Below are 18,906 nucleotides of genomic sequence, written 5' to 3' on the forward strand. Positions count from 1 at the left end.
TAGGCCACACCAAGCCTTCAGCTCCCCAAGGAACTCTCGGGATGTCCCCCACACAGCAGTCTGTCTTCATCCACTCAGAGACGGGCACTGGCTGAGGATCCTGTGACTGGCAGTGACTGGTAGACGGGTACATTGGGAAGTCACAGATATCTGTGTGGTCCGGCAGTTTGGACCTGAGGTCAGGCAGCCTTTTTGTTCACCTGGCCCATGGGAATCCCTGCAGTGCCCACCCCTGGGGCAGGCAGGGTACTCTCGCCATGGAGATGTGCTGAAGACAGAAGGAACAGCAGGAGCCTGGCTTCCTGAGCACAGGCTGGGCTGGTTTAGGGAAGAAAGGTACCCTGCCGCCCCCTTCACCCAACAGTCTGCCAGCCAGCAGGATGGACCTGCATAGAAGCCAGAGACCCGCTACATCTGCCAGCTCAGCATCCCCTCCTGCAATAGCATGTCCTCCTTACCCACTATCAGGGCCTCTGGTCCCACAGACTGACCCCAACCTGTGCACGGTCAAAACAAATGCCTATTCCTCTTAATCAGACAAGAGTGACTGGAATTTTTTAGAGCAACTTTAAGTGATGAACTATCAAAGCCACATCCGCCTGGTCTCCCCCTCCCTGCCCCTACCCCTCTGCTCCTCTTCCCAGACCTGCTGTCTCCACTAGCTACAGTTTTTTAAATGTTAGAGACTCTCTCTGAGTGAGGAGAAAGAAGGGAAGGTGTTTAGGAAAAGTGTGTGTCTTGGTGGGGGAGGAAGTGTAATCTCTTTTATTAGAGAAACTGAGATCCAAACTGTCTGCAAGAGGGTGTTTGCTGGGTTCCTCTGGCAGAAGGTCCCGTGGGACTGGGGCAGGAGCTCTCACTGGTCACCTGGGCCTCCATTCCCATTTTCACTGAGTTCTTTTTTTTTTTTTTTTTTTTTTGATAAGTTTTGCTTTCAACTGGACATAGGGTTCTATTGATATAAATACTTGAAAATCTCAAGTTTGGCTCCACCCAGGATCAGACACTGCAAATTGATTCCTGAAGCAGAACTAGGGACCTGAGGCCCCATGGAGGCTTATCGACCCTACCCACTACTTCAGACCCTGTCTACAGGGCTGGCTGCCTCCCAGGAGGTCCCAGTAGCTAAGGGGTCCATGGCAGACATGTGGGAGATCCCTCACCACAGTAGCGCTCTTATGGGAGAAGCCTACCCACCTGGAGACTCTCCTCACGTCTGCTTCTGTTGGTGAATCCAGGTGCCCAGAGGAGAATGCTTGAGGGAGTGACCTCCTGGAGAAGGAAGGGATGAGCTGCAGGGGGAGCAGGGGCTCTGTTGCTTTAGCTTCAGTCCCCCTCAATTCACATCTCCCCACCTGGGTGGGACAGATGCCCAGGGAGCAGAGGAAGGTCACATTTGGGATCAAAAGAGTAACACTCACAGGGAGGACTATTTTAGCTCAACACAAAGAAGAAGCCAGGTAGGAAGTAAGCCTTCCAGCACTGGGACCTAAAGGTCAAGGTCATTGTGGCCCTGGCACTATGCAGGGCCTCGGGCTACAGACTTCAATCCTGAGAGCTGAGAAAGGAGGAGAGGCATTTTCAAGGCTCCAGACAGGGACTCTTGACAGGCCACGTTGTGGCCTCCTTGGTCCAGTGCTCCAGCATTGTGGCCGTCATGCTCAGGTCTCCGAGGCAGGTGGTGATGACAGAGTTGACCATACTGTCGAACTGAGTGATGGAGGCACAGATGGTGGGTGCCAGGTGCTCATGCTAGGCTTTTCCCTTTGGGACCAGATTGAGCCCAGGCTGTGATGGGCACCCCCTCCCTGTCTGGGCTTGGTGATGGTGGTAGATGTGGGCCTGGAGGGGTGGATGTGGAGAGAGGCAGGCAGAGAGAGATGGGATCGTGGTGGAGATGAAACTCTAGGGGACAAATCAGCCAAGCCTCTTCCTGAGTTTCAGGGGGCCTGGGACCCCATCCACAGTTCTCTGTGACTCCTATGCAGTAGTTGAAACCACCAGACCTCAGCCCTCCCATGGGAATCAGAAGATGTGTTAAGATCAGGGTTCTGCCATGCCCTCCCCACTTAAAACCCACAGACTCTACCCCTATAAAGCCCTCTTCTGGACCACAACAACTCACTTTTAGAGGCTGTCCTGTGGTCTGTCACCCTGGTCAGAACATGAGAAGATGCTTCCAGATATAGAGGATGCCATGAGGGCATCAGATCTGATGGATGGTGGATAGAACCTGCAAATGATGTCTAGTGTGACTGTCCCACTCACTGACTAGACTGGGGCTCAGAGATTGTGTCTGCTTCATTCACTGAGTTATGCTAAGTGTCTCCAAAATGCCTGCTTATAGTAGGTACGTAATATACACTATTGAATAAATGAACTCCCACCAGAACTATCCCAGATATCTGAATGGGCCTGGGGCCCCCTGCTATTCCCAGAGATCTCTCACCTGGCTATATTGAGGGGAAGGATGAGGACCACTAGATGGAATCTCAAACTCCCTGACAGGTTGTTTTCTATGTGCTTTTCCAAATTCAGAAATGCCATAGGCTGCTGATGACTGAGGCAGATGTCTGACTTTTCACGGGGGGAGGGAGAAATAATTACCATGAATAGCACAGCACTCCTGGCAGCCCTTTCTGCAGAGCCAGGGACCAGGTAAGCAGCTGCCATGGCTTGTCTCAGTTGTCCCTACAAGAACCTTATGAGGTTTATCCTCTTCCACCTTACTTTTCAGAGGAGCAAACAGGCTCAGAGAGATGTGATGACATTTTCAAGATACATGACTGGCAGTGGGCAGAGTCACCACTGTGCCCAACACGGGGCAAGTGCGCATTTAGTCAACAGCTGGTCTCAGACCTGCTGGGCTGGGGTGAAGGCCAGTGGATGAATATGAAGGTAGTGGCCTAGGAGATGTTTCTACCTGGGAAATCTGGTGTCATGGACTCTGCCACCTTCTCCAGTGTGCCCTCCTGGAGGGCCTGCATCCTGCAGGCCTTACATAGGTTAAAAGTTAACTCAGTTTCACACTGCGTGGGACAAGGAGGGACATCTGGTTAGTGGTATCATGAATCACCAGGATCCAGGTCTGGAGCCCAAGCAGGAACTCGCAGCCCTTAAGGGACATGTACAAGAAGGACTGGAGTGTCCACAAGAGTCTAGCCTTTAAAAGTTAAGTTTGGTGGGTGGGAGACAGTGGAGGGACAATTGTTACCTTCTAGGCATTTTTTTCTAGCTAAGGAATGTCAGACCTCCCTGTATTAATAGTCTGTTTAAATAATCTTGACCCAGTAAGTCCTTGACAAACATCCCCGTTACAGAGATGAACGCAGAGGCTTAAGGATGTCGAATAGCTCAAGGTCATGCAGCTCAGAACTGAGGACTGGCCAAAGCTTGGGCTGCATGCATGGCAGTCCCTCTAAGCTACTGAGACTTGACTCATTCCTGACATTTAGGGAGAGGGTCAGGAGATCTTGTCCCTCCCCAGTTTGGAGACAGCGTACAGGATAAACAGAGCCTAAGAAAACCACTGACTTCAAAAGGGACACTTATTTTTTCTTCCTTTTCTATTACATTTGGAGATACTCATTATAAAGATCCCAGATTCAGCAAAGGGGCAAATGCCTGGAAATTCCAGAGTGGAGAAATTTGGTCACTAGGGAAGAACCTGAGATGGTAATGCAGGAAGGGAAAAATCTCGTGGAGCTGATAAACAGCTGACAGGTGACTCAAAGAATCACCGAGGCAATTACAAATCAAGGATCAGTGTGATTGCATTGGATAATCTGACACCAGATTGGTAAAAATGTAAAAGAATGAGAAATCTTTGTGCAGGGCTAGAGGGAAAGAGGCAGCCATTACCAGGAACTGCTATTGGCAACATCATTCATGCAGCCTCTTCTATTTGTGATCTGGCTGTAGCTTATTCGCATTTCCATATGCATTTCTTTCCACCAGGAGTCCCATTCCTGGGTGTCTATCTCCAGCAAGCGATTAGTATATATTGTGTCACCCAAATTCTGAATTTTACTTTGTAACACCTAAAACTTCATAATGTGCCTATATTTGGATTTATGGTCTTTGAGGAAGAAATTAAAGTTAAATGAGCTCATTGGGATGGGTCCTAATCCAATATGACCGGTGTTCTTAGAAGAGGGAAAGACATATGGAAGCGCAGGGGGAAGTCCATGTGATGTAGAGCTAGAAGACAGCCAGCTACAAGCAGAAGGGAAATCCCTCAGGAGGAACCAACCTTGATTAACAACCGCATCTCAAACTTGCATCCTCTAGAATTGTGAAAAATAAATGCTTACTTTTTACATTACTCAACGTGGCATTGTGTAGAAAAGAGTGATGGTGCCCACAGGAAACAGGTTGCTCTTTTATTGGCTTACTGACATGAGAAGAAGGGAACTCTTATTGGGTCTGAGGACTTTGCAGAAATATGTTCAGATACCAGAAGTGTGACTCCTGTGTCAGTGAAGTTAAAACAACCCTTACCCTAACCCAACCCCAACCACTACCCCTAACTACACCTGTCCCTACAAATTCCCTAAAGTCACCCTACCCTACCCCTCATATTAACCCCTTACTCACAGTCTTATCCCTAACTCCTCTCCATAACCTTAACGGCCTAACCCCTAATCCTTAACTCTATCCTTAGTTCTAACTCTAGCCCTAATATTAACCCCTTATCTTCACCATCACCCTAACCCCTCACCCTAAAACTAACCCTAACCTTAAATCTAGTCCGAAACCTAACCCTATTGGTAACCCTAAACCTAACTCTAAGCCTAAATTTAACCTAACCCTAAACTTACACTAAAACTAATCCCTAATGCTCTAATCCTAACCCCTACCATTATCCTTAACCCTAAACCTAACCCCCAACTCTAACCCTTTAACTCTGACCTTGACCCTAACCCCCTGACCCTGATATTTAACCTTAACCCTAATCCTTAAGCCTGGGCCCAAACCCCTAACTCCTAACCCTAATCCCTATTTCTACTTCCCTACATCCTTTCCCCCAACATACATAGAAAGACTTCTTGTTGGGGACCATGAGTTGGTGGCCTGAGAAGGAACAGACAGCTGGAGTTGAAAAGAAAATTAAGAGGTTGGAGGTAGCTTTGTCACGGGGCAGGGTATCTGCTCTCCCAGCTGCATGCTCACGGTCCCATAGCTGGGGAGAGGGAGAGATGCTAGTCTGATGGGCAGGGGTTCCCTAAGTCTCCCAGGGGCCTGCCTGGCTGTGGCCATCTATAGAGCAGCCTGGAGAAGACAGAATCCCGGGTCTTATGTCCAGCTCTGTGGAACCTGGAATGAGCATGGGCAACCCCCCAAATGTGAGAGGCTACAGGAGAGGAGGCCTCTGTCCTCTACGAGTTGGGTGCATGGAGTGGTGACCCCAGGGTTCCATATGGTCAGAGACGGCCCACTGTGCCTGAGGTCCTTGGTTGACCTCCAAGCAGAGACTAGCTGGGGCTGTAGAGTAGAGTGTAGAGTAGAACGAGGCTGAGCAATGACCAAGAGTCTAGACGGAGCCTGGGACATGACCATCCTGGTTGGAGCCTTGAGGTCCTTATTTGGAAGTGGGGCCAGGGTCATTGTGCCGGCTTGGTGAGTAAACTGGACACCTGAGGCCAGCAGAGGGTAACTGAAGACAAGGGAAGATTGCGGTCCCTCTCATTGTCCCTGGAACCTACATGTTCCCTCTTCTGCCTGCAGCGCCCAGAGAGCTGCTACCTAATGTTTTCTGCCTGTGCTGCAGAGGCATCACTGACCACCAGGGGGCGGGCTGTGCCCACTCTGCTCAAGGGAGTAAGGAGAGCAGGCAGGGACACCAGGGGTTATTCTGTGCATACCCCTGCATCCAACCAGATAGCACTTCTTCTCATTAGCATTCATCTTGGAATGCTCAGAGGTGGGGAGGGGCTTTGAATCCTCTCATTTACTCATTCAGCTACTGTGCCCTGGGCATTCATCCTGTGCAGGGGCCAGGGAAGGCCCTGAGTACGGGCCTCATGGGTGGTCCTTGTCCTCCAGGAGCTAACAGTCTTGGGGGTGGATGGACAAAAGCAAGAAAACGAATGCATGTGAAGGAAAAGAACACGCGCTGTAATGAAAATAAAGTGGGAGGGAGCGAGGGGGGAGGAGAAAGGGAGGGGAATTAGGAGAAAGGGAGGGAGGAAGAAGGACAGATGGAGGGAAAGGAAGGAGGGAGGGAAGGAGGAAGGAGGCAAAAGAAGGAAAAGGGAGGAAGGCAGGATCAATGTCTCTCTTATTTTCCCTGGAGACCACGGGCTTGGTGCTCTGTACCCCAGGGCCCAGGGAGCCACCACCTGATGACATTTAAAGATGTGTTTTGTTTTATGGTTTCCTGCCTGGTTGCAATGACAGTAATATATTACTGTGTGACAATCTTACCCCACACTTAGTGGCTTATAGCATTAAATACTTCACAGTTTCTGTGACCACAGTCCAGACTCAGAGACGGCTTCCCCCTAAAGGAGTCATGTGACCTGAGCTGGGCCTGTAGGTACTAGATAGTACCAATGGTGAGGGCCAGTGCACCTGCCGAGGGCTCACCCAGGCCCCACCTTCACTAGGATGGGCTGGGGCAGCAGAGCTGGGGGCCTGGCCCATGCTTCTGTCCCAACTACCTAGAAGGGATAGCTGAGTGATTCTCCTCTTAAAGGCCAAGCTTCCTGCTGCCACTGCTGGAAGCTGACAGGATCTGAGCGGGACCCCAGAACCCCTAAGCCCTGACTAGAACCGGAAGCAGGGAGTGGGCTCCAGAGAGGACAGGTGCTCCACTTCCTGGGGAGATGCTGGCGGGTGCTGGCCCAGTGGGTGAACAGCAGCCCTCCCAGCCTCACCTTGGCTTCTCCTTGAAGAATGACTGCCTACTTATTTCCTGCTTCAGGAGGACTTGCCCTCCTTGAAGGAGGGGCTAGGCCTCCCAGTGTGGGTGTGGGCTGTGGGGGAGGGGTATGGGTGCTGTCCTGGTGGCCTCTGCCTGAGGGTTCCTCTGCCTGTGATGCTTCCCTGTCTCCTCCTACATCCTGGGTGCCTGGCTGGATCAGTCTCAGAGGGTTTCCATCAGTGTTCACACTTTATGTTCCAAGATGCCAGTGAACCACACCAACTGGCTCTGGCTGGAGCCCTGGAGCCCACCAAGGTCAAGCCAGAGTCTAAGGAGGACTGAGGGCGGCTGCAAGGAGGCGCTAGGGACTGAGGGTGGCTGCGAGGAGGGGCTAGGCTGGGCCATACGGAATGGGGCAGAGTAGCCTCAGCCCACTCAGTGCTGGACTTCAGTCTGGGAATACTTCTGGGATGTGGCACCAGGGCTTCTCTTCAAGGCAATGGGGTGTTTTATATCTTAGAAAGTTGCATGGAAAGGTTGTCATGTTGGTGAACATCCCTCTGCCTGCAGATCCAGAGCCAGTGCTAGTTGCATTGCCAGCTCTAACATCCACGCCAGCGCCAGCTCTAACACCCGTGCCAGCACCAGCTCCACATGGAGAACTAGCTCCAGCACCAACTCTGCTAATAATTCCGCAGCTCTAGCATCAGTTCTGTGCTAGTAGGAGCTTAAGCTCTAGCCCCAGCTTCAGCACAAATTCTAAAGCTAAAGCCAATTCCAGCACCAACCTCAACACCTGATTTGAAGCCAGCTCCAGAATCAGCTCTATCATGATCTCTGGAGCTACAGCCAGCTCCACCACCTTTGCCAGAGCTAAAGCAAGCACCAGCTACAGAGCTAGGGCCAACCTGAGCATCAGATCTTGCATCAGCTCCCGAGTTAGAGTAAGCCCTGGCACCAGCTCCAGAGATAGACACTGCTGTATCAGCAACTCCTATGCCAGCTCTCGCAATAGTTCTAGCATCAGCTCTAGATCTAGAATCACCTCCAAAACTAATTCCAGAACTAGTACCAGCACCGAGTTCTGAGCTACAGCCAGCTTCAGCACCAACTCTAATACTAGATGCAGAGCTAGATTCTGCACCTGTACCAGCTTCTGCATCAGCTCCAGAGGTAGAGGCAACTCCAGGGGAGGAAGGTGCCAGCAGGACTGACACCCAAGGGCAGCAGGGACACAGCAGTACCAATTAAGTCCTGAGCTCACCGGAGCATCCTCTGGGGCTTCCCCCAGGATCAGGATTCAAGGGCTAACAGCAGGCTCAGCGAGGAGCCTCTGGGACCCACACAGCCTCCAGCCAGTACCCTGTCACTTATTCCAACAGCTCCAGAATATACAGCCTATAAACGCGGGAGCCTGGTGACATGTGGGACAGCTCTTGAGTTATCTCCTCCTCCTGATGGCTACAAGTGTCACCTCTGCTGAGCCCAGAGCGACTGTGCCAGGAGACACTGTTGGATGGGAGTAGGTGTGCAAGAAGCAGATATGGGAGAGAACATAATGAAGCAAGCAGTTGTTGAACCAGTGATTGTGGAGTTGATAATTCACAACTTAGGGGGACTCAGATGGTGCAGAGGTAATGTGCAAGACTGAACTGACACGTGTGCAGAGTGGTTGTTGATTTGCACAGTAAGTGTGCAAGCACTGTCAAATGGCACATAGTGGCTGTGCAGGATGGGGGAGATGGAAGCTGAAGAGTGTCTGGTAACCTGCCCCGGAAGTGTTCAGTGGCTCCTGCACAGGGTGTGTGCAGGCAACTATTGAACTGCATGCATGGGTATGAGAAGCAAAAGCTGGCAGTGGGCGTGGGAGGAGCATCTTAAATGCTGCAGAAAAGCATTGCTGGATGCAATCTGGATGGAGCAAACTGCCCACAGACTGGTTGTTGTTGCATATGGTGTGTAAAAGGTGACTGGATGGCAAACAATGGGAGTGCAGTGTGACACTGAGTGGAGAACAAGACATTGCCTTTTGAATTACACACAGCAAATGTGCAAGGAGTTATTAAACGGCAGACTGGGTATGCAAATAGAAATCAATTGGTACAGAATGAGTGTGCAAAGGGAGGTCACTGAATAACCCAGGGAGTGTGCAGAGTATAGCCATAGTGTGTGAAAACATAGTGGTCGAAAAAGACTCAGGGAAGTGTGCAGAGAAATGGCAGTGAGGGGAACAGGTGTGGACAATGGGTGGGGCTGGTGGGTACCTCATGGGTGTCACTGGATTGCCATGGCAACTGACTGTGCAAGGGGATACTACTGAGTGTTGGAGTGGGCCTGGAGGAAGTGGTTGCTGAATCCCAGTGGAAAAGCGTAGAGTGATTATGTTGGTCAAGTTTATGTGCCAATGTGGCCAGGCCGTGGTGTTATTTGGTCAAACATCAGTGTGGATGTTGCAGTGAAGGTGTTTCTTAGATGAGATTAGCATTTAAACCAGTAGACTCTGAGTGACGCAGATGACCTTCCATAATGTGGGGGGTCCTCGTCCAATCAGCTGAAGCCTTACAAGCAAGGATTTACAAAGGTTTACAAGGTTTACAAAGAAGCAACTCCGCCTCCAGAATGCAACAAAGAAATCTCACCTGAGTCCAACCGTTGGACCCAAGACTGCATCCATTCTTCCCTGGGTCTCCAGCCTGCCCTGCAGACTCCATGCTCAATGCTCCATCATCTCTTATAATCTGGGTGGCTCCATTTCCCTGGAGAACCCTAACAGTGACTACTGAGTAAGTGGCGCATAGGTGTGCAGTGGAACCTGGATGGCGCAGACACGTGTGGAGAATAAAATACCAAAGTGTGTAACATTTGATTTGCTTGGCACAAGAGTTATGCAAGGTTTGGGAGTCGGAAGGAAAGGTGGAGTGTGCAGAAGGGCTGCTGAATTACTGTTTGCAAAGTGACTCTGGGTGGCAAAGAGAAGGTGTGCACCAAGTAGAAAGTGGATGGTGTAAAACAGGTGTGTGAGGTGTGGAAGAGGCCCAGGTACCAGATGACCTGCGGGTGGACCCTGGGCGGGGCCCTCTCACTGCAGGCTGAGAGGTGCAGGGGTGGCCCTGGAGTCTCTGAAGAAGGCAGGGCTGCAGCAAGCAGGAGGGAGACGAATGCACCAGGGCTCTGCCTTGCCACTTACTGCCAGCAGGGCCCTGAGTGTCCTGATTACGGTGCCTGGCCTGGAGTACTCACCTCTCTGGCCCAGGACCTTGCCGGGGGCCCATAGGGCAGTGGCAGAAAGGAGGGCTCTACTGAAACAGTGCTTCTAGCATGAAAAAGAGACAAGCCCTGTGCATGTGTCCCCATCCTACAGAGGGGCTTGCTCCAGCAAACTATCAGCCTTCTGGCCGCAAGTCTGAGGTACCAACAACTCCCCACTCAGTCCCTCACTGGATCCGAGTGCCCGGTCCTGCTGGGCCTCATGAGGACAGAGAACCTGAACCCTCTGAACCGGCACTGAGGTCTTAGGATGCCAACAGATAGCCAGGACAGTACCAGACCTTTAAGAGCAGAAACTGGACCTGGAAGGCCAAGGTAATAAGGCTCAGCGGGGAGATCATATGTCCCAGGCCACCCAGGAGGATGGAGCTTTATTTCTGGAAGTGACCCTAGAGCAGGGAGAATGCCTTCCACGCCAGGACATGTCACATGACCCTCATAGCATGCACTAAAGGGATGTGGTGGCAGCCACAACCTCCTCCAGCTGCTGTAGGAGATCCTCTGGCTGTGGTGAGAACTCACTGGTGTCCAGTCTCTGGAAGTCAGGGTGGACCACCACAGACGCCAGCACCTCAGCAATCCGGCCGACGTCAAAGGTAGCCTGCTGGGGGCCCAGGCCAGCATCTTCGCCGCTCTCTGCCTTGCCAGGGCTTGCCTCTTTCGCTAGGACCAGGAGCCTCCTTTTGGCGATGACCTTGAGGAAATGGTAAAATTCTTCAAAGTTGATTCCGGAGCAGGATCTCATGATGACCTGGGCCAGAGAGGAGCGGCTGGTGAGCTACCAGGCAAGCATCTGCTGATTGTGGGCAGTCCCAGCTGCAAAGGACCCCCTAGCTGTGGCCTGGTCTTGAGGATGGAGACAGACACTTAGGGGCCAGCAAGTGATAGACAGACAGGTCTGAGCCCTGAGACCTGGAAGCCCTCTGATCTGTTCCAGCCCCAGACTGGCCTTCACATGGACAGGGCTGGCAGCCGCCCCATAACCTCCCCGAACTGCAGCCCTGTCCCCATCCTGACCAGGCCAGACACCCCACCTGGCAGTGGTTGTGCCAGTCAGGCATGGAGTCCCTCCACTCGCTGACTTCCTCCTGTACGGCACAGAGCTCCTGTTGCAGGAAATGCCACATGTTGGCCACGTTACAGCCATTGACCCAGTTGTGGTTGATGGAGATAGTGTCGTCCTAAAAGGAGCAAATTGCAGGCTGTCCTCATGACCCCACAGTGGGCACTGTCCTCTCCCACGTCCTGAGGTCCTCCCAGCCCTCCTGTTGGGAAGGGCCATTCTCGCCTCCCCGCAGGGATCAGCAGGGAGAGGGAACCGGCACTGATATCCTCTGCATCCATAGCTAACCCAGAGTGGGACCCTGAGGGCCTGGGATGACTCCACTCTGTGAGAACCAGGAGGGCAACGTGGGAAGGAGTGTGGGCTGGGGGTCCCGAGCAGTGCTGTGTGCGGGTGCGAACATGCCCACACCTGAGATCAGCCTTGCCACGTACAATGCCTGGGCTCTCCCAAAGGGATGACCTGTCCACTGTGGCATTGGAGGAGTGGGACAGCCCTCCCTCTGTGGGAAGCATCTGGGAAGGTACTGGGGCATGCCAAGGGGCACAGCTGGAAGGGAGTCAGGGCCAGCCCAGTGGCACCCCACGGCTTGTCTCCCTGCCTGCCTGGCCTGTGTGCCAGGCACGTGGGAGAGGGAGTGCTCACTCTACCAGGTTGTGGACTTGGTGGTGCCACCCGCTGGGCACGAACACCATCTCGCCTGCCTCCTGTGTGACCTCCAGCGGTGGGCTGCAGTGCTGGTGCATGGGGTGCAGGTGGCTGTCCAGCAGTGCAGGGGTGGTCACGTCATAGGGCAGGCTACCGTGGCAGTCCCGCAGGGCTTCTTCTTGTCCCGGTGGGAAGAATAACCACTTTTTCCTCCCACAGATGTTGACAGACCAGCTGAAGGAGCGGAAGATGTCGGCATGGAACGGCGACCTGTGCAAGAGCCTCTGTTGGTGCCTTATGGCTTTGCTTTTTCCAAACAAGCTGGCCTGAGGTCCCACACCTGCCTTTTAGCCAAGGGGGTAAGCCAGGCCTCCTGGCCCCAGGACGGCCAGCAGGGGGTGCACTGGCCCTGAGCTGAGCAATGGAGAGAGTGGAAGTGGGCTTGGAAATGCCAGACCTGGCAGCCTATGCCATGGCCTGGCTAAGGGGATATCCCGGAGACTCTGTGAGAGCGCCGACATGGTTCAGGAGAGTGATGGGGAACAAGATGCGAGACAGCGGGTGGGAGCAGACACGCAGTTACCAGGTGCCGGTGGGCCCCATGTAGATGAAGCGGTAGTCGTCCACGTCCAGGAAGTCCCAGTACTCGTTGAGCCAGTCGGATGAGAAGTACACGGGCAGGGTGAACACGCCATCAGCAGAGAAGTCCCTTGAGAGATCAAGCAGCAGGAGGATGCTACCACCTCTGTGCCCAATGTGGTCATCAACGTGAGGGACCCTGAGCTGTCTTTCAGAGCCAGCACCAACCACCGGGCTGAGTGAAGCCACCTCAGACCACCCAACTTAGTCCGGCCACCGGATGACAACAGCCCCCAGTGACCCCAGCTGAGCTCGCTCAAGTGACTGAACTAGAGTCGTAAGCAGATGACATGGCTGTAGGGTGCTGTGACAGGACCTAGATGACCCATGTAGGCAGCAACTCAGGCGCTCTGGGCCCCTCCCGCCCCAGCTCCCAGATTTCAGACTCTGGCTGGGTTGGGTTCTAAATGCACCACCTGAATCACGCTTTCTGAAACTGGGCTGCCTTTACCTGCACAGGTGCCAGTCTTTGAGGTAGAGACAGCCCCGGGGAGAGGAGTAGTCTCCCTGGATGAACTCTTTCCAGTAGCTGATGTAGTCTCTGAGGGGCATGTGTTCTTTGGGGTTCGAGTTGTATTCCTGGATCCCACAGTTGGCAACAGGTACAATCACATCTCCTGAAAGGGAAAGGTCAGGCACAGGCTGTCCTGAGCGTCCTCCAGCTTGCCCATTTTCTCTGATCCTGTCCACCCTCCAGCTCATTGCTACACGTTTCGCATGAATTATTCTAAGAATTCACTCATGCTCGGCCTCCCCCCACACCCTCAGTGGCTCCCCTTGTTCGCGTCCTCTTGTAGTCTGACCCAAGGGAATTCGGCAGGGCAAGAGTCAGAGGATCCTGCCCTAGCCCCGTGCTCGTGTTCCCTGGTGTCCGGCCCGGGCCATCGCGCCCAGTCCTTACCGTAATTCTGAAGCAGATAATCGAAGTCGGGCTTCCCACTGGGTGTCACCCAGTGCTTCCTGCAGCCCCAGCCCTCGGTGAAGGCGCTGGAGAAAACACAGGGCACGTTGGGGAGCAGGTAACCCTTGAAGAAGTCAGCGTAGGTAAAGGAGTCTGGCTTCTCGATAAAGTCCACACGGTCCAGGGGTGGGTAGACCCTGCTGGGGAGACGCCCCCGGAGGCCTCGAAAGTGGTTCTCTGCGAACACTCGCGTCTCCCTGTCCATCCCGGGCCAGGTTCCGCATCCATGGGGTGCGGGGCTGCTAGGGACCGAGGGGCTGCCGCGGGCGGGGTGGCTGCTGAGGGTGGAGGGGAGGCAAGGTAGTCGGGAAGGGTTTTGCCCGGGGATTGAAGGGGCTGCCGAGGGCGGAGGGACTGCAGGGTCGGAGAACCAGACCCAGGGCCCAGCGAAGGGTAGGAACCGGAACCTGACCTCAGGACCTCACCGCTTAGCGTTTAACCTAGGAGGTGAAAAGGAAATACTTCCTAAACTACTTCCGCCGCAGACGCTGTGGGCACCCGCGGCTCACAGCCTCTGGGCCGGCGGGAACGAAACCGCGACGCACAGGCATTCAAGCCTGGTTGCACAGATGCAGCGAGGCGGAACGAAGAAGCCGCGGGCAGAATTCCTGCCGGAGTCCGAACCAAAGATCACTGGGCCCTAGGCGCATGCGCGCAACACGCGGCGGCCCTCGCCAGGCGCAGGCGCAGGCGCAGGCGTCGGTGCGGGCCTCAGAACATCCTACCTAGTTGTGGGTCAGCACAGCGTCTGAGACTGTCAAAGAGCGTCCGCCCGGAGTCTGGCCATCTTTACGCTTCAAGACTCAGGAAAGCGTCGTCTCTAGTCTGCGGTTGGGCCTGTGCCACGGTGAGGACCCTTCCTCTTTCTAGTGCCCCAGGGACTGAGATAGGTGATGGGTTGTGGGCAGGACTGAGAAAGGGGCCGAAGGGCCAAGGGTGGGTTACCGGGGATGGTGGGGGGACGGAGGGATGATGGGGGCGGGGACCTGAGAGGATGTGGGGGGCCTAAGGGGATGCTACAAGGAGGACGGAGGGGAAGCTGGGGCCTTGCGGAAGGGTAGGGACCCAGGAGGCGGGGAGTCTAGGGTGGCAGGGACCTGGATGGCAAAGGATGCGGGGCCTAGGGACTATGGCGGAAACCTGAAATGGATAATAGGGAGTCTGGGGGGATAGTGAGGACCTGGAGGAAATGGTGGGGGCCTTGGGAGATACTGGGGACCTGGAGGGGGGTGGTGGAGGAATAGGAAGGCCCGAAATGAAGGTGTGGTGATTTGAGCTTGTGTACACAGGGGATATCCGAATGGGAACGTGGTAGGGTGACATGTCATGGTTTCAGCGTATTGGGGAAGACAATCCCCTCCCTTCACAAACCTACCAATATCAGCATGAAAGGAAACCAGACTTGTTTTTTTTGTGAACTTGCTAGATCACATACATGTATGTAGGATGTTGGCAAGAATATGGAATTGGGCAGACCTTCACACATATCCCACACAGTAAAGCAGAGAAAGGGCAAGTAAGACCTCTCATATCTTCTGGAGGGAAGGATAGATGTTGCTGTGTAGCTTGTACCTTGAGAGAGACTCCTGACCCAGTCCTGGAGGTCTGAGTTTATAGCTCAGTCGAATGGAGCTTATTCAGGAGAAATGTGGGGAGGACCAGAAGTAGTGAGAGGTGGGGGAGGGGAGGACTAGGAGGAAAGTGAGTTTGGGAGAGTGAGGTCCAGGTGGAGGGAGATCTAAGGTGGGAGTGGCGAACACCAGTGAGATTGGCCAGGGTGGAACTGGGGGATGGGAGTTATTTGTGGCAAGTGGAGCGGCGGGGAGGTATTGTGTGATTTGTGTTCCATCCGTTGCCTCTGTGGTCAAGGCGTGGCGTTCTTCACTGGGTCAGCATAGAGTGGAAAGTGAGAACACGTGGAAACAGAATGAAGAAACATAGTCACCCATAATTTCATCCAGAGATAAGCATATCTTACTTTTCGGTGTAGACCTATCCTTCCAGGCTTGCATTCATTCATTTATTTATTCATTTGTATCTTTTCCTTCCCTCCCTCCCTGTACACATACAAAGTTGTGGTGAGTGCAGATCACCACGACACCTGGGGTAGAGGGGAAAAGTGTGGGAAGCAAGTGTTCATAATTATCTGAAGATTGGGAAGATGTGGGTCAGTTTGCCCAATGGGTATTGCCTGGGAGGGCTCCAGCTCCTGAAAGCTGTGTGGTTGAGAGTAAATTTCCTGAGAAAGGAGGAAGCTTTGTGCCAGCCGGTCCACACACTCCCTGAGATTGTCACCCAGCGTAGGAGATCAAGTCTCCTTTCTTGAGCACTGGCGGGTCCAGGCAATTGTGCTGTTTCCCCTAGTCTACACGCTGGCCCTCTGGCATCACCACTGCTGTGCACACGAGGCTCTGACAAGAGTAAGAGCAGGGCTGTGTCTCTTGAAGGCCACTAGACGGCAGCCTTGGCAGCCTAGAAGTGGTGAGAAATTTACATTCCTGGGCCTCACCCAGACCTACTGAGTCACAACCTGGGGATGGGCACTGCTCTAAGCCTGGTCACTTCCCAGTGACACAACCCTCAGAGGGCCAGAGAGAAAACAGCAGGAGAGGAGTTTAAAAGTCAGCACTTGGTTGGAAATACAGTGGGGATTACGTAAAATCCTAGATGTCTGCTCTGAGAAGTTAGAAAGAAGGTGCACACCCTGTGAATAAGCCATGTTGTTGCAATGAAACACCCCCAACAGTACATTTGAACCTCCCAGGTTGAAAGCGGTCGCCTGTGCAGAGCAGGAGGTGAAGGTAATGGAAAAGGCTGGCTCGGCACCTGGAGACACTGGTTCCAGTGTTCTGACTCTGAGCCTTCTTGTGGTCAGGAGTTGTTGGAAGGTGTGTAAAATGTTGCTGGTTCTGTTACTCTGGAAATTAACTAAAAATAGGTGTTTACTTGATACTGAGTCTCACTGTAGGCACAGGTCTGATGCGAGAGCTGAAAGAGACTCATTGTACCAGTTGCTGTGCATCCTAAGTGTGGTCCGGTGACCGGGAGCATCACTCCGGGGATGAGTCCCAGACGCCCAGGGGATGCCTTGCATGACCTTCTCTCCCCATTTCAGCTGTTCGCAGGGCCCACGCAGGTCTGTAAGCTTTCATTGGACTCCAGAACTTAGCGTGAATCAGAAACCTAGGTCAGCGTACAAAACGGAGAAAATGGTCCACGACGGATAGTCAATGTTTCCACGTATTGTGACTCGGGGTTCATGTAACGTGTGCCTGGACTGTGCCGGCACTGCGCACCAGGCACCTTCCATGTGCCGTTTGCTTCCCCAGCGTGTAGACAGAGTTGGTCCACATGTGAGCACATTCATAGGCTCCTCAGACATGTGGCCACAGATTTCTCCGGTTGCTTTTCCTTGGTTTTGTGATTGGTGGGGGGTCCGTTTTAGGGGAGACAAGATGTCACCAGGCCTGAGGCCATTCAGAGACTCAGAATAGCAGGTGGGGCACTGAGGCCTGAATGGCAGCCTGCTGGAGTGGGGGTGGGGTGGGGAGGGGCAGGGAGAGGAGAATGGGGGAGGTTTTGGCAGAAGAATTACATTTTCTTTAACTTTTTCTTTTTCTATTTGACTTTATCTGATTTATTTCACTTAACATAATGGCCTCACAGTCCATCTATTTTGTTGCAAATGGCAGGATTTTCTTCTTTTTTTTTTAATGGCTGAATTAGTATTCTGAATATATTTCCAGAAGTAAGGTAGCTGGGATTATACATGATGTTTTCTAATCTTGTGTTATGACTGTGAGAGGTGCTCGCCTGAGCATGCTGAGACACGATGTAGAGTTAGGCTGGACAGGGCTGGCCTCTCACAGGACAGGGACAGGTGCCGCAGACCCCAGCTTGCTGTGACCAACAGCTACTGTGCACACGACCTCCTAGACTCAGCAGTCACTCAGACTGGGAGAAATGCAAGCAGTCTTCACTTTCAGAATTAGGGAATAACCAGTGACATCTGTATCACCATGGTTTTCAGGGTTTCCATTCACATTGGCTGTTGAATGGAAAATGGGTGGTAGGCACAGAGCAAAGTGAAGAAGGGAGTTGGGAAGTTGTCCAGGGAGTAGTGACAGCCTTGCCTAGTGATGCACCATTGGGCTGGGGGCAGACTGCATGTGCAGCACGACTGCAGGTACTTGGTTGTGTGTTGTTGGGAGGGGCATCCAGGAGAATGCATCCCATGCGGTGCCAGCTGAGGCGGAGGACAGCTGCATAGCTGGCTGAGTTGGAAACACCTGTTACTGGCCAAGTGTCCATGCCCCAGCTAGTCCCCTGTCTGTGGCTCAGACAGCCTGGGCTAGAGGTAAAGTTTGGGGGACAGCAACTTGGAGGTGATATTTCATGCCCTGGAACTGTGTTCACCTGGCTAGGAGAGAGTGTTGATTATGAGGCTGGGCTGCGACCTGGTTATTCTAGCGTCCGGCCATTGTGTGGGAGAGGAGCAGCCAGCCAAGGAGACCAGACCGAGCATCTGGAGAAGTGGAGGCAAGAGCCCAGGGAGCCAGGTGTCCCTCGGGAGGCGCAACTGCATTGAACAGAGAGGTCAGAACAGATGTGGGCATGGGGCTTGGCTACCTAGAGGCCTGTGCGAGCTGCACCATGAGTCATGGGGACAGGAGCCTGTACGGAGGACAGGATGGGCTGTGGGAAGATGGGGATGATGTGTGTGTCTGAAGGTGGCTTCTAGGGAGATGTGTTAACTGAGGAGAAGGTCAAAGACAGGTTGGTGACTGTGCCTATGGCCACGTTTGCTGCTCCTTTTTTAGCAAAGGTTTACCGCAGCTGTCACACTCTTTGTTCTGGGTGGCCTCTGCTGCTTCTACTTGACAGTAGCAGTGATGAGCATGGTGACAGAGACCACATGCCTGAGAGCCTAAAATATTTACTCTCCGGCCCTTAGCAGGAGACATGAGCCCCTGGGGCTGGAGGCAAGGAGAAGTCGAGATTGCTGGGGTCAGAGGGTTGGCCAAGGACACAAGAGCCTGGCCTTTGAGGGAGGAGGACACTGCTTCCTGCGGGCTGTACAAGGGGACCAGGGGAAGGCAAGGCACCAAGACAGATGGGGACATGTCGGGGGAGTCCCACTTGGTCCTTTTACTGTGGCCTGTTGGGAAAGCTGTTCTGGAAGCTGCTAGGATAGGCTTTGGTCCCGGAGTCTCCTGCAGCTTTTTCCCTGGTGCTGATCTAACCCGAGAGCTTTCTCATTTCGCTTTCAAATAAATAGTACAACAGTGAGAGGTATTTGGTTCTACTCCTGATTCTTTTTTACTTTTACTTTTCTCCTGTTTTGAATTTTAGAATGTTTCAGAGCTGATGTTGTCCTTAGGTCCTTTAGTTACTTTAATGGTGGATAAACAGGCTACAAAGGTGAAGTAAATTTTCCATAGTCGTAAAGCTTGTGGCGGGCGG

The 18,906-nt window shown here is 53.1% G+C and overlaps 2 protein-coding genes across 5 annotated transcripts in view; one reads left to right on the forward strand and one right to left on the reverse strand.

Annotated features, from left to right (window-relative positions):
* Positions 1–10,469: 10,469 nt before the first annotated feature.
* JMJD4 (jumonji domain containing 4) lies at positions 10,470–13,888 on the reverse strand. Of its 2 annotated transcripts, none has more exons than XM_039880298.1 (6): positions 13,384–13,888; positions 12,934–13,099; positions 12,427–12,552; positions 11,900–12,113; positions 11,167–11,313; positions 10,470–10,883 (listed from the first exon to the last, which is right to left on the reverse strand). In XM_039880298.1, exons 1-6 carry the CDS (start codon positions 13,646–13,648, stop codon positions 10,581–10,583), a joined length of 1,221 nt encoding a protein of 406 aa, XP_039736232.1. In that variant the 5' UTR covers positions 13,649–13,888; the 3' UTR covers positions 10,470–10,580. The 2 variants fall into 2 exon arrangements, with proteins under 2 accessions (XP_039736232.1, XP_039736231.1); XM_039880297.1 differs by having other exon boundaries at positions 11,846–12,113.
* Positions 13,889–14,132: 244 nt separating this feature from the next.
* SNAP47 (synaptosome associated protein 47) overlaps positions 14,133–18,906 on the forward strand; it is a 52,926-nt gene continuing 48,152 nt past the window's right edge. Inside the window, exon 1 of one of the 3 annotated variants that reach the window (XM_039880294.1) lies at positions 14,133–14,290. The gene's annotated coding sequence lies outside the window, so the exon portion shown is untranslated. The remainder of the gene's footprint in view (positions 14,291–18,906) is intronic. The other 2 variants (XM_039880296.1, XM_039880295.1) reach the window with 2 other exon arrangements.

Source organism: Pteropus medius, unplaced genomic scaffold (genome assembly GCF_902729225.1).
Source record: "Pteropus medius unplaced genomic scaffold, Ma_sr-lr_union100, whole genome shotgun sequence".
Classification (NCBI taxonomy): Eukaryota; Metazoa; Chordata; class Mammalia; order Chiroptera; family Pteropodidae; genus Pteropus; species Pteropus medius.

What these genes read in the sequence shown, in the direction of transcription:
- JMJD4 (XM_039880297.1), bottom strand. Translation starts at nt 13,648, where the DNA reads ATGGACAGGGAGACGCGAGTGTTCGCAGAGAACCACTTTCGAGGCCTC. An exon ending in TTATCTGCTTCAGAATTACG is followed by an intron (nt 13,100 to 13,383) that starts GTAAGGACTGGG and finishes TTTCCCTTTCAG; the next exon opens with GAGATGTGATTGTACCTGTT. An exon ending in ATGGGGCCCACCGGCACCTG is followed by an intron (nt 12,114 to 12,426) that starts GTAACTGCGTGT and finishes GCTCTTGCACAG; the next exon opens with GTCGCCGTTCCATGCCGACA.